A 15,338-nucleotide genomic window follows, 5' to 3' on the forward strand; every position below is an offset into this window, starting at 1 on the left:
TCCCCATCACAGTGCCTGACGCAAGTACTGACACTGCAGCAGGTAGCAACTGGGGAGTGGGGAACGATCCGGAAGCATTAACACTTTAGATGCTGTGACTTACTGGTTACATAGGGAAGGGACTGTATCAGGAATCGGAATATAGCTACACGGATGCAAAATAAAATGATGGCTCTTTGTATGCAATGCCTGAAAAAAATGCAATTTTTCAACATTATTAAGGCCCAAAACAGCTTGGTCAGTAAGGGGTTAAAGTTGGCCATACATCCAGTGACAGAACATACCCTGTGCTAGTTGTAATGGGTTCAGCCTACAAGCTAATGTGTACATGGCAGCAGTGTACTGTAATGTACTATAATGTTTGTTATTATGGGAGCTTTTAGGTGACGGCGCTCTAGAATGTACAGTCAGTGTAAAGGGATTCGATCTCCGCCAAAATCTCTTCTAAACCACTTATACGTTGTTCTAGGAGCTGTTAGTGACATCGTGAACATTCCTTCTTGGCCCGCCATCCTTCTCTCACACCTCAGATCAGATCAATCTTGCTAGACATTAGAGATGAGCGAGTAGTACTCGATCGAGTAGGTATTCCAATACTGCGGTATTCAAAATACTCGTACTTGATCGAGTACCACTCGCTATTCGAATGTAAAAGTTCGATGCAGAACCAGCATTGATTGGCCGAATGCTATACAGTCGGCCAATCAACGCTGGTTCTTCTCCTACCTTTAGAAGTCTTCTCCGTGCAGCTTCCCCGCGGCGTCTTCTGGCTCTTCATTCACTCTGCCAGGCATCGGGCCTGGACAGAGCTGACTGCGCATGTCCGCTTGCAGTGCAGGCATGCGCAGTCGGCTCTGCCCAGGCCCGATGCCTGGCAGAGTTAATTCAGAGCCGGAAGACGCCGCGGGGACGCTGCAAGGAGAAGACTTCTCGGAGGATGCAGCCCGACCCTCACTCGTGGACTTGGTAAGTATAATTTGATTGAACGTTGCCTACCCCTGAAACGAGCATTTTCCCCCCATAGACTATAATAGGGTTCGATATTCGATTCGAGTAGTCGAATATTGAGGAGCTACTCGAAACGAATATCGAACCTTTTACTGTTCGCTCCTCTCTACTAGACATACACATAAGAATATTGCCAGTACCTCTCCCTCCACCCCGTTTCCCACTTGCAACTTTTTGTAATTTCCTTCTTCCCTTAGTCTTAGTTTGCTTTTTTTGTTGCAAAACAAGGCAGTTCATTGTATGCACTTCTATGTTACTATATATAAGCATTATGGTGTACTTTACAATAATAGATCAATAAAACAGGAGAAAAAAAATTGCCAGTACATCCAGATATTTTCAATAGGTCCCATGGCAGCCATTTTGAGAAGGAAAGCCAGGTACATTGGATACAATACCTCTTACTTTGTTCCCCTAGAAGAAAAGCCTTTCCAGAGTCATATGGCAAATTCTTAGGCTTAGTACGCACATACAAGTTGCTCTCCAAAATCCTTGAACGCCTACACCCAATTTGCCCATTGAAGTCAATATTTTTGTGAAAAAAAAAATATCCAAAAAGGATCCCAAAATTGGGATTTTATTTTTAGGAAGAAACTGCCCAGCTCTAGCTACAAGTGAATCCCATAGCAATAACTGGAAAACCTTAGTCACCACGATCAGGACACGTGTGCCCTTGGTATAATACCGCATTTGTTCACATTTCTTTTTTTTATGGCAGCGTCATACTGAATATACCAGATGGAGTTGCCCTTTAAGGACTGTAAATATGAACATTTACAATGAAGACTCAATGGATCGCAGGTTATGCGGATTCCTAATGTACTGAACGCTCACCCTGTATGACTGGGATCCTCACAGATTATTTTCCTCTAAAGTCAACAACTTGGCATCAATTTAGTCAGGATTCTTTTCAGCCGTTTTTCAATTACTTCAGCAATTCCATTAAGCGTTGGATGAAAACCAATATGGCTGCCATTAGACGTCTACCACCTAGCCTTCCTATACAGGAGGGTTTGTATGGATAACAAAGGAGAAACTGATTATCTCTTTTTCTCTTGTATTTTCCGGCATCCTATAACATAACTGATCCTTGCCCTGTAATTTCAGTGGAAAGCATGCACCAGAAAAAGCCATTTACAAGTGCACCTCCACTAATAGAAAACACTCAGACACGCAAAGAGGATGCCTGTAAGGCCTTGTGCACACAACTGCATTACGACTTTGTACACGTTCCCAACTGCAAGGACCTGTAATACATTGGCGGTGTTATTCTGTGGAGATTTCTTTACAGTTTTGTGCCACCATTTAGCAGAGAGGGTTATTGTACGCACACGATCCATGTGTCACTATATAATAGAAATATACCATGCTGCTTCAGATGCTGTGTGGGTCAATGGACACTGTAAGAGAGCGTCTGTCTATATTAAACACGTACACACCTCTATACAGGTGGCAATTTTCTCTCCTGATGTTGGCATAGAGGACATATAATGCAGATGCCTCCTCTCAGAATAATCATCTAGGAAGGAAAAAACTCACAATATCGGACACAGTAATAGGCAGCATTCACATGACCATTGGGGGGGACTTAAAATTGAACAAACCATCCATGTTGTTCACATCTGTTTTGCATCCCTTTTCACATATTCCTCATAGACTTAAAGGGGCTCTATCATCAAAATCATGCTGATAGAGCCCCACATATGCGTGAATAGCCTTTAAAAAGGCTATTTAGGCACCGTAAATGTTATATTAAACTACCCCCCCCCCCCCCAGTTTTAAAATAATAACCTAAAAAAGAATGTGCTCTACTTACGGATCGTGCACGCTGGGCGGGCATTCAGGGTGTGTCGTCTTCTTCATCCACGCCTCTTCTTCCTCCGATGTCCTCCGGTTCCGTCTTCCTCCGGTGCTCGTGAACGGACACTGATATAAAAAAATAGCCTGGGCGCCTGCGCAGTAGCATGCGGCTTCTACTACGGCTACTGCGCATGCGGCCAGGCTATTTTTTTTATCAGTGTCCGTGAGCGAGCGCCGGAGGAGGACGGGACCGGAGGACATCGGAGGAAGAAGAGGCATGGATGAAGAAGAAGACACACCCTGAATGCCCGCCCAGCGTGCACGATCCGTAAGTAGAGCACATTCTTTTTTAGGTTATTATTTTAAAACGGAGGGGGGGGGTTGGGTAGTTTAATATAACGTTTACGGTGCCTGAATAGCCTTTTTAAAGGCTATTCACGCATATGTGGGGCTCTATCAGCATGATTTTGCTGATAGAGCCCCTTTAAAGACAACCTTTCATGCGGTTTTATATACGGCCAGACAGCCAATAGTGTGCTAAATTCAGTACACTGTCGTTGTTCCCGTTATGTGCCCCGGCCTGGAGAGATCAGTGATGTTAGTTTCGGCACCGATCTCTGCCCGCCATCAGAAGGGCATCCCTGACAGTCTAGCTGGGCTGTGAGAAACACTCATCCTGACAGTACTCACCCATAGCCCTGTACTGTCAGAGGGGGCGTTCCTTACCGCACAGCGATTACGCTGAGCTGTGAGGAACCCCCCCCCCCAGTACAAGTTTATGGAGTTTCTTTTCTTTTTCTCATTTGTTCATTTTCATAGAAGTTCTATTTATTATTACTTTTGCCAGATTCACGTTATTTCTGTGACCATTGTGGGTTTTTCTTTCATTAAACGAGAGTGACTATCGGTTTTGTCCACCTGTGTATCACGCCACTTATCTTGAGATATCTTGATCCAAAAGTAAAGGTAAGAAGGGACACATCTATACAGCTTAGTTTACTCAGTCACCATAAGAAACGTGTAACTACACAGACCTCATACAGTAACATGCAGTAGATTACTGCTAAGTCTGAACGCTCGGTATAATTTATTGAGTGCACAGTATAATTGTTAATTCCATCAGTAATTCTTTGCACCTTGGTAAGTTAGTTATTGATCCACCTATCTGAACCGAAAGAATAATACAGTAGACTGTATAAGGAGTTCCTGGCAGTGTTCTGCAAGAAACTTAAAGAAATTCCCCTTCTCATGGCCATTCTGTGGAACTCATTACAGCCGGATTTTGGATGAGGAAATCGTAATATATTAATGGCTCTAAGAGGATTAACCATATTCTTGGAAGGTAAGTACATAAATGGATGTTTAGCAAGGCGGATGGAAACTCTTCGCTGAGTCTACGAGGGTTGCAAACATGCAGGTAATGACTAAGTACCTCTCTCCTGTGTCCCCCAGAACCGAAAAGAAAAGCGTGCCCTCATTTCCCCGCGGAAGGGAAGGGGTTAATTAATTAGGATTTTGAGCTTTTAATTGGAGCTTAGCGAGTCCCGTCTGACAGCTGTCTGCCCCCCTCCCCCCCTCAAACTAAATTCATTTGTCTAAATTCATTTTGTACAATAGTGAAATTAATTATGCAGATTTTCTTTTGGAGGTAATGTTGTTTTGCAGCTCCAATATTAGTTTGTTGCAATTGTGCTCTGGGGGTCTCCGCATATTGTTTGTGATATTATCAGGCATTGGGCCTCTCTCATTTCAGGTTATTGACAGATTCGGAGACGAGAGGAACATAATTATTAAGCGCCTGTTGTATAGGGGAGGAGGCTGGAAACACGATGAAAAATTAAAAAAAAAACAAAACACAATCTTGGCGTACTAAGCCGCTCTATTTCCCTCCTTTTTTCATCTAATTGTTCTCCCATGTGAACGACGCAATTTATATATTTATTTTTCTTTATTACTGAATGGATTGTTCGGGAAGGGGATTTTTTTTTGGGGGGGAGGGGGGCTGCTGACATTTTAATTGCAATTCTCACAGATATTGTTGCATGACAAGTTGGTTGGGAATTGATACATTCATTGGTTGGAGGTGGACTGTAAATGGGGATGGGAGGAGGTGTGACCATGTTCAATCATGGCTGCGAAAATAGCACAGTTGGTTTTTACATATCACACTTGAATCCCACAGCGAATGTGAATGGCGTTATACACAACCTGGGACAGTTACCTCTGCTACCATTACAGAGGTCAGTCAGGAACGTCCCAGGGATTTCATTTAGTGATAGAAAAATAACAACTTTCTTTGGGGTCACTAATTTTAGAGCCAGTCTATATGATCACAGGGTTATAGAGGGTCTATCGGGTATGAAGCCCTTCACAAACCAATAACATTAATAGGATCCCATTAATAGGGTCACAAAAATACTTTTAATATCACCATGCGATATCCATAAAATAAATTGATGGGTTTTATTCTTAAAATGTAATTTAAGCAAGAGATATTATTGGTCATCATGCAGCCAATGTCAGAGATGCAGCAGCCGTGACTAGTACGTTTAGCTTCTTGGGCTGCTTCATCTGTTAGGGTAAGTTCACATGGGATTTTTTTGGTCAGGATAATGAGGTCGTAGCCGCCTCAAAATCCAGACCAAAAAGACGGCTCCCATTGAAATCAATAGGAGCCGGTCAGTTCTTTTTTCCGGGAGCCATTTGTTCTGGCTTCCGGAATAAAGAAGTGACATGCTCATTCTTTCAGGTAGATTCGCCTTGCGACATTCGCGTGAAGACACTCCCTCCTTCCGACTAGGCCCATTTATTTGGGCTAATTCGCACCTGAGCGGCCCAATCCCTATAATCAGTGGCGTAACTACCGGGGTAGCGGTTGCCACAGGGCCCGGGACATTAGGGGCCCGGCGACAGCCGCTACCCCTGTGTTTTTTTCTTTTCTTAACAGGCCATTACCGGCTGGAGTAACTCCAGCCAGTAACGGCATAGATCCCTGCATGTCCCGCATTTATACTCCTGTCCCCCTCAGCTCCCTGCATGTCCCTGTGGTATTTTACTTATTAAAAAAAAAAAAACCTTTCCCCCGCTCTTATAACAGATTCAATGTTGTAACTGTGATAAGAGCGAGGAAAAGCTTGTACTGCTGAAGGACCTGTGCATAACATCAGCAGTCATGTGACTAGGTGGGCGTGTCCTTATAGCCCGTGCAGTCCTGGAAGAGATGGAGAGATGTGCTGCTAGGTACTGAAGGGGAGGGGACATGTGAGATGCAGGATGGAGAGTGTGTGTCTGTGTGTGAGTGTGTATGTATGTGTGGTGTGGAGCAATTGAGGAGCAACAGTAACCTAGGAGCAGAGATGGAAGGGGAACATTATACTGGGGGCAGAGATGGAGGGGAGTACATGAAAATGGGGGTAGAGATGATGGGGTGCATGAAACTGGGGGCAGATGGAGGGAAGATATGAAACTGGGGGCAGATGGAGGGAGGACATGAAACGTCATGTGATGTCCGTATGCCATTAAAGATGGAGGACACCACCAAAGACTGCAGCGGAGCCGGAGATAGGTAAATGGAGTACCTTTAATTTGAGTTTGGGCCACTTTTACCATTCCTCATATTTTCAGGCTCATGGAACAATTCCTACGTTTCCGGGTTGTGGGAGTGTCAGTGCTTTTCCTGACAGCCCTTCACAGCATCTGCTCAGTAGTACTTACCTATATACACATATGCGTATATACAACCCCCTTTGAAAAGTAAGATTTTAATCAATTTCTCGGGCTGAACACAAGATCATTTTGGATCATTGTTATGTTGGATAAGTGTATGACAACCCAGGGCAGGGAGTGACGCCACCATCATGTTTCACGCCATACACGTTTGAAGATAGCAAGTATTTTTTGGAGAATACGCACAAAAGCAGCACCCTTCAGTTGCTACATATATACTATCTATCTATAAATATCCACCCCTTAAATATCAGATATATAACCAGATTTGTTTCACACAGACTTAATTGAAATAATATCCTTGAGCTGTCTAATACTACAAGACACAATACATGGATTTCCGAATTCAACCTTCAAGCTTTACACCACATTGTCTTAGAGTGAATAAACCTGATACTACTAATGTATTCAACATATTATAAAATATAACAATGCACAACGGTGAAAAGAAGAAAAATCCTGTGCGTGAAATATAAATGGTCATATTGGTCCTCTGCCATGAATCACATCTAGCTCAAAAGAAAAGCCGTCTTGTTGCCCATAGAAGGTGCACTGCATTTTTTTTTTTAACTACATTCGACCACTCATAGCCTTAGGGTTGGTTCACATCTGCGTTGCTATTCTGTCCGGGAACCCACCGAACAGAATACCAAACGCATTTGCAAGCGCTATGCAGTAAAAGCACATGGATCCCCATAGACTATAATGGGATCCGTGTGCTTGTCATCAGATCTCCGCACAGAACATGCGGATAGGAAATTATTTCCCAATCTACTTTTCTGTCTGCATGATTCGTGCGGGCAGCGCGCAGCAAGCACACGGACCCCATTATAGTCTATGGGATCCGTGTGCTTTTACTGCACAGCGCTTGCAATTGCGTTTGGTATTCCATACGGGGGAGGGGAGTCCCCATGCAGACTCGCTTGAACGGAATAACAACGCAGATGTGAACCAACCCTTAGACTTTTCACTCACCATCGGATTATAGACAGAACAGCTGGGGATCCATTAAAAGGGCCCAGAGCTCTTTTTTATTGCAGCATATTGTTTCATGTAAGCCATCTTCAGAGTCAAGAACTGTTGACATATAATATTCTTTTATTGGCCTACTATAGAAGTTTCCAAGCTTAGGTCTCTTCCTCAGGGCTCTCAACCAATTCAAAAAGGCATCATACAACTTTAATTCTTATATGGTCCCTTGTGAGGGAAGCCCTAGTTGCTAGGTATTAATGGCAACATGGGCTAATACTTAAGGCCCGGGTGTATTACAGTCAATGTAGGACACACACAGCATAAAAAAATTGCTGACAAATTGTGGTTTTGCAAATCACAGCTGCAGAAATGCCAGCGGTTTCCCTATAAATATTATTAAGGCAGAAAGCAACGGTGCCTTAGCCTAAGGGCTCGTTCACATCTGCGCCCGGTCTCCGTTCTGCAGGTTTCCGTTTCCTGCACAAAACAGAGGCAGGAGACAGAAAGCTGCAGGACTCTTTCATACCCACTCATTTGAATGGGTTTGAAAGATGTCCGGCCGTGAGCATTTTATGCTCTCCGCCGCGAAAGTTTTTTTTTAAATCGGACACAGAGTCGGACATGCAGTAGTCTGTGTCCGATTTTAAAAAACGGTTTCGCGGCGGAGAGCATAAAACACTCACCGCCGCTCACGGCCGGACCCGCTCTGACAGCTTTCCGTCTTCTGCATGCAGAAGACGGAAAGCTGAGAATGGAGTCCCGAACGCTAGTGTGAACCTAGCGTAAAGGAGTTTTCTGGGCATGACAATATGATCGATCAACTATCCTATTAATCGTAGATCTGCAGGAATCTAACACCAGAGACCCTGTGAATTACCCTATAATCACACGGCCTATATTCTTAATGGCCATGACTAGGGTTGAGCCGATCTTGAGATTTCAAGATCGATTTTAAAATCCGATTTCCGATCATTTTCCAGCCGATCCCGATCGTGAAATTTGCTCGATTGCGGATCGGAATCCGATCTTTTCCGATCCCGATCCTCAACCCTAGTCAATGTTTTTCTATGGGAAAAGTCACTTTTGGGGTTGAGCCGATCTTGAGATAACCTCCGATCTCGATCCCGCTGGAAAAGATCGGGTCGGAATTCCGATCGCGATCGTGAAATTTACTCGATCGCCGATCGGAATCCGATCTTTTCCGATCCCAATTGCTCAACCCTAGTCATGACACATTAATTTCACTGTCTATGAATGGGGGGGGTATTCAACGGGCCAATATTAGTGTAACACACTGTCACAATATACTGTAGGTCACATCTGTTTTTTACAGATCCCACCATACATTGCAATGTTTCTCACAGCAGTTTTCACCCATGGTCGGTAGGAATGTAGGCTTAGAAAGTACCACTTCCGCTTCGCAGGCCATATTACACCATGTTCATTCATCACGTGGCCTGTGAGCACTCCTGCACATGACACGTGAAGTACAAGGCACAGATGACATCCGGATTAATATCTTTGTGCATTCTATGGCTTTCACTAAACCATAAAATGCACTGACGGAGCCACAAGCACAGACAATAGGACCTTCTCCATATTTTGCATATCATGTTTTGGACACACAGCAGCAAAAACTACAGCAGTGTATATTAGCTCATAGAAATATACCAGTTTGTACTTTTTTCCGCACGGTCATGTGCATGAGACCTTACAAATACACTTCAGTAATATAAAGCAAATTATACAAAACATAAGAAATGACAATGCAACAACCTATTCCTGCCGCCATAGAGTCCCTTATGAGACTTGGCCCCTAAATACAAGAGGCCAGTTGTATTAATTTCTCTCCTATCCTTTTTATTGTCCAAACGGATATGAACATTTGCCAAGCATACTTTTATTAGACAAGTATATCAATAAAAAACCATTCGCTACAATAAAAAGCAGAGCAAACCGGTGTTTAAAGGGAAGCCTGGTATCTGTATTTCCAGATGATGAACAGGCGCCAGGAAAAGATGAAACCAGTAGCAAAACAATCTTCATGGTGCGTTCTGTAGGAATTATTAATATTTCTGTAAATGGGTTCTGTTATTTCAGTAAAAGGGGTAAATAAATAACCCTGTCCTTGATTCCGATTTTTTTCTGATTCCCTCTTATCAGGAATTGATGCGCTGTGTTATATAGGAGGCTGCCAAGGGGGCATAGCCCTCATAACCACTGTGAACGTAAAACTATCAGTACGCTAGATTCTTTGTAACGCTCTATTTTTTTCAAACAAAAGACTGGGTTTATTTTTTTTTTTTTTTTTTTTTTTTTATTATCATCATAATTTGAGCTCAGACCAGGGCACCTTGCAGTCACTGAATTGACCATCTGTAACTCCTCTGTATGCTAAAATATTCTACAGTCAAATGTAAGGAAACCTGTTCACCAGTAAGAACTTGGCCAAAATTGTGTGCAAAAGGGGGCCACACGGTGGCTCAGTGGCTAGCACTGCAGCCTTGCAGCGCTGGAGTCCTGGTGTTCAAATCCCGCCAAGGGAAAAAAAAAAAAAACAGCAAGGAGTTTGTATGTTCTCCCCGTGTTTGCATGGACTTACATCCCATATTCCAAAGACATACTGATAGGGAAAAATGTACGTTGTGAGCTCTATGTGGGGCTAACAATCTACATTAAAAAAAAAAAAATTTGTGCAAAAGAACAATGATCCCAAGCACACCAGTAAATCTACAACTGAATGGCTGAGAAAGAAAAGAATGAAGAAGTTGCAAAGTCCAGACTTAAACCCAACTGAAGTGCTTTGGCTTAAGGCTAAGGCCCGACGGGACATCCTGCAGCCAAAAAGCGCTGCAGGAAAAACCGTGGCGGGAACGCATCGTGGTTCTTCCTGCAGCGCTTTAAACAGAAAATCTGCGGAGCTTTCCTCCGAAAACCTTCTGTTGCAATTATATCTATGGGGAAACCGTCAGTGTTTTCGTAGATAAGACATGCTGCGATTTCCAACTGTGGTTTTTTATCACAAAGTAGGCATGGGATTCGCTAGAATCCCATCCACTTTGCCTGTACGCAAAAATGCCGCAATTTTTATCCGCCAGGGGCAAATCACAGCGTTTCTGACCCGTGGGACCCCGGCCTAAAGAGGACTTCCAAATTTGCATCCTTCAACAGGTGTCACTCCATTGATTCAGGCACAGGTAATTTTTTTTTTTTTTTTTTAAAGCTCCCACTTTTTTTCCCCCCTTCTTTCCTTTTTCTTTTTTTATGTAGATTGTGAGCCCCATATAAGGATCGCAATGTACATTTTTTTCCCTATCAGTATGTCTTTGTAGAACGGGAGGAGATCCACACAAACATGGGGAGAACATACAAACTCCTTGCAGATGTTGTTCCTGGCAGGATTCTAACCCAGGACTCTAGCGCTGCAAGGCTACAGTGCTAACCACTGAGCCACCATGTTGCCCTCTAGCTCTCACTGTTACTGATCAGTCAGTGCTGTTAGTTTTAGTACTCAATTTATCAATTACACTCTCTATTGTCCGGTGGGCGGTCTTGGACTTGAGACCGCTGCTCTTGCTTTTTATGTAGGATAGGTGAAGCGGTAAGGCAAGCAAGATACCGTAGTGGTTTGAGTGGTAAGAGCCGTACTCCAAGTGCTGAAGGCCTGCACCAGTGCACCAAATGACTTACTTGAATAAGATTTCAAAGTATTTTTTTCCCCCAATTCTACAAATGTGACACCAATAACAAAGGTCAAGATGGCAGACGGTGAAGAGTTGAGAAGCCATCATAAGTGCCAGGTCAGCGCGTGAATTAACCCCAACCATTTTTAACCAAAAGCACCACCATTTTTCCTGGGATCACTAGCACAGAGCAAGATCTGGGGGTGAAAATAAGTTTCCTAGATAGCTGGGAGCCTATAAAAGGCTCCCATGCTCGTCTTCAATGTGTTTCTATTACAGGCTGCGCTAGGCGATACAATTTCAGCCTGTAATAGCATTGAAGTATTTTATTAGTGATCAGACCAGCCGGAAATCATTCAAGAAAATAAAAAAGTAAAAAAAAATTAAAGTCCAAATCTCCCCCTTTCCCATAGATCAGATATAATAACGTAAAACTCATACACAGTAGGTATCTTGACCTATAAACTTATACAAATATTTTTCCCAAACGGTGAAGGAAAGATCAAAAGCGATGAACCATCATTTTTTTGCCTCCTGTAAAAATTTAAATAAAAAGCAATGAAAATGTCAGACAGTCCTAAAAAAAGGTGTAAATTAAAATTATATCTGGCACGGCAGAAAAAAAACACTTTATGCAGCCCTATATGTGGAAATATTTTAAAAAAAAACGTAATGGTGTCAGAAACGGGTGACTCCATGAAAAAAAAAAAAAAAAAAAAACTTCCGAAGATTTGGCTTTATAACAAAAACTATATAAATTTGGTATCGCCGTAATCAGGCTGACCTGCGCACGGGACTATTCTCTCAGTCGGTTTAAGCATAAAATTGAAACCCAATGGACACTCAGCGGTCCTGATTATAGTCTATGAGGTCTGCAGGTAACTGCTTTTTAAGCAGACAGGCTCTGGTCTTTTGGGTCCTCATGCAGACCTGAGCAAAGGGGAGCCAAACACTAGTGTGAACCTAGCTTTAGATAACAGATCTAGGTTATCCCCTCCCTACGTCTGCTGTATATGTCTGGCAGAAGTCATGATGGATAGCATGGAGCAGCACACGATGGTAGTGTTATACAGCTGTTTCTCACGTGCAGCATGTGTAATTGTAGAGAGTTTAAAGGGGTACTCCCATCTCCTATCTATAGGGAATCTTTTGGGTCTACCTAGGACACTAAACCATCTACAGGTCCTTATGGACTGCTGCTTTAGGGTCCCAAGTAACCTATTTCTAATCTGGTTGCAATTTAAAAAGTACCCAGCTCCTGTACTCCCGGCACCTGTGCAGTCATGTAGCTGTCAACTTCAGTGCCCATGTGCCAGACCACGGACACGTGCAGAACGGAGCCACCAGACTCATCTCTTAGTATGAAGGTTAATTTTTTTTTCCCATAGAGACTACTGACAGCAAAAGGAATAAGCTATTTAGGACACTAAACCACTGGGCAATACGGACTTGCGGGCAGTTTACAGTCTCAAATAGACCTGACATTTTTCATACACCTTCTAGGGAATCCTACATCCTTCCCTGGTCATGGCTTCTCCTGGTGAAATTAGCTGTTTGTTACCGGTTAGAGGATTGGGACCTGACAAGGCAACCTCTTTTTAAAGAGCGGACCTTTTCTGAACTCTATCTCTTGGTGCATTCACACTAAGAGTAAGGGTGCATTCACACTGAGTCTAAGCTCAGCTGATTCTGAACGTAAAACACGTTAGAATGAGCGCGTACAAAGCAGATCTCATTCATTTCTATGGGAGCCGGCATAGGTGCGCTCCCCATTGAAATGAATGGGTTGCTTTTTTCCCTATTGCTTTCAATGTGATACACGCGTATCACATTGAAAGCAATAGGGGGGAAAAAGCCTCCCATTAATTTCAATGGGGAGCGCACCTATGCCGGCTCCCATAGAAATGAATGAGATCTGCTTTGTACGCGCTCATTCCAACGTGTTTTACGTTCAGAATCAGCTGAGCGTAGACTCAGTGTGAATGCACCCTTACTCTATTTGGTCACTTTCTAATGCTTTATTTTTCTGTGGTGGTGCTGCAGTTTTCACTTACTGTCAGACTTCCCCACAGATTACAGCAGATCACTGGGGGTTCAGGCAGTCGGATACTTTCTGTTCATCTTGCTGTCATTGGATTCTTCCAGAAACTGGGCATCATACAGATAGGAGAACCCTTTTCTCAGAAGCCGTAGTCACAGACTGTATCATGATCATTTTAGAACTGCCGGTTGAAAGGGATCATGTGCTATACTATGCGACTACATTGAAAAAGGAAGCGCCCATCCTGGCTGACACTTCCAGGGCTGTTTAGTAGGCATTACTCTAGGCACTAATCTAAATTCTATGAAAACTTGATACTCAGCCTTTATGTTCAGGGGTTTGTGACTGGTCTGACATCAGATGTGAAGACACCACTGCACGATGGACAGTTACCACCTAACACTAGCGACCATAGCTGTCCGTTTTTTTTTTGTTTGTTTTTTTTGTTTTTTGTTTGTTTTTTTTAAAACTGACACCTTCTGAACGGAATCCAATGGTAGTGTGAACCCTGCCTTAGTAACATACTATGGGCCAAAAGAAACATATCGCCTCCTGAGTTCTGTGGACATTTGGGTGTTTATATGTCCCCAGATGTGAGAACTCTTTGCAGCATTGCTCCAACTAATAGGGACTCCTCCTCTATTAACCCTGTATGCTCTGGTTAAAGAGGACCTTTCACCATTTTGCCCACAGGCAGTTCTATATACTGCCGGAAAGCTGACAGTGCGCTGAGTTCAGCACACTGCCGGCTTTCCCGATCTGGGCCCGGTGTGAAGAGCTTACGGTCCGGTACCGTAGCTCTTCTATGGTCAGAAGGGCGTTTCTGACACTCAGTCAGAGACGTCCTTCTTCACAGCACAGCCAATCGCGCTGTGCTGTGAGAGCCGGGAGGAATGCCCCCCTCCCTGATAATGCTCGTCTATGGACGAGTACTGCGAGCAGATGGAGGGGGCGTTCCTCCCGACTCTCACAGCACAGCGCAATTGGCTGTGCTGTGAAGAAGGACGTCTCTGGCTAAGTGTCAGAAACGCCCTTCTGACCATAGAAGAGCTACAGTACCGGACCGTAAGCTCTTCACACCGGGCCCAGATCGGGAAAGCCGGCAGTGTGCTGAACTCAGCGCACGGTCAGCTTTCCAGCAGTATATAGAACTGCCTGTGGGCAAAATGGTGAAAGGTCCTCTTTAAAGGGAAGTCCATAACAGACTATCCCTTTAAGAAGATACAGTGGCACTGTGAGGTGCAGCTTCAGCCTGGGTCCCATTACAAGGAGGGCGATCTGTGACTGCCAGTGTCTTCCCACTGACTTGTGTGTAGGCCACCTAGACTGGAAGAAGGAGGCTGCGAGTATTATTCATATGGCAGAGCTGCAGGGAGCAGCAGATGGAGGGTGATATGTCATGGCTGCTCTTTTCAGGCGGCTGCATATGTCACCGTCAGAGGAAGCATACAGTGTGTGTGCGGAGATGTGCGGGTGTCTCCTGACCTGCTTGTATGGTCCCCGCCGGTGTCAGGGCTCCAGCAGTAGCTGCGGCTCCAGTTCCATCTTTCTCCTGTGCCCCTACGTGGCGCCCCCCTCCTGTACCAGCGTCTCCTGTCAGTTCCGCCATCACAGCTGTAAACACACGTGTGTACGAAAAGGCAGCATGAAGCGATCCCAGAACTGGAAAGCAAAGATGCGCGCCGAGCAATCGATGTACAGTACGTGTATAGCGGGATGTGCGCCCCTAGTGGAGAGTTTGCGCACACGTTACGGGAATATAAGAGCAGCACAGCGCAGTGCAGGAGCAAAGACCTTCATCCTGAAGTCTTGTGGCCATAGGAGAGTGTTGGTAGCCACAGCCAGTGGCACATAAGTGGTTATTCAGTATGGTGCCCACATTTTCAGTACCATGGCCTATGTTTTCTGTAGGAGTGGGCTGCAGAGTTATTTATTGGCAGTGGCATCGTGTTGAAATGTGATTTCATATGAGGTTTCTGCACAGTCATGAGAATTAGAATAGGAATTGGATTATGTAAAAATTAAAAATGTTCCTGACATTACATATACACAGCAGGGGCATAAGTAACAAAGACTGGGCCCCATAGCAAACTTTTGACTTAGGCCCC

At 44.1% G+C, this 15,338-nt stretch overlaps 1 protein-coding gene across 1 annotated transcript in view; it reads right to left on the bottom strand.

The window, feature by feature from the left end:
• DPH1 (diphthamide biosynthesis 1) overlaps positions 1 to 14,884 on the bottom strand; it is a 230,718-nt gene extending 215,834 nt beyond the window's left edge. Inside the window, exon 1 of the mRNA XM_075263624.1 lies at positions 14,716 to 14,884. Coding sequence (XP_075119725.1) covers positions 14,716 to 14,839 — 124 coding nt within the window. The 5' untranslated portion in view covers positions 14,840 to 14,884. The remainder of the gene's footprint in view (positions 1 to 14,715) is intronic.
• Positions 14,885 to 15,338: the final 454 nt, after the last annotated feature.

Source organism: Leptodactylus fuscus, chromosome 2 (genome assembly GCF_031893055.1).
Source record: "Leptodactylus fuscus isolate aLepFus1 chromosome 2, aLepFus1.hap2, whole genome shotgun sequence".
Taxonomy (NCBI): domain Eukaryota; kingdom Metazoa; phylum Chordata; class Amphibia; order Anura; family Leptodactylidae; genus Leptodactylus; species Leptodactylus fuscus.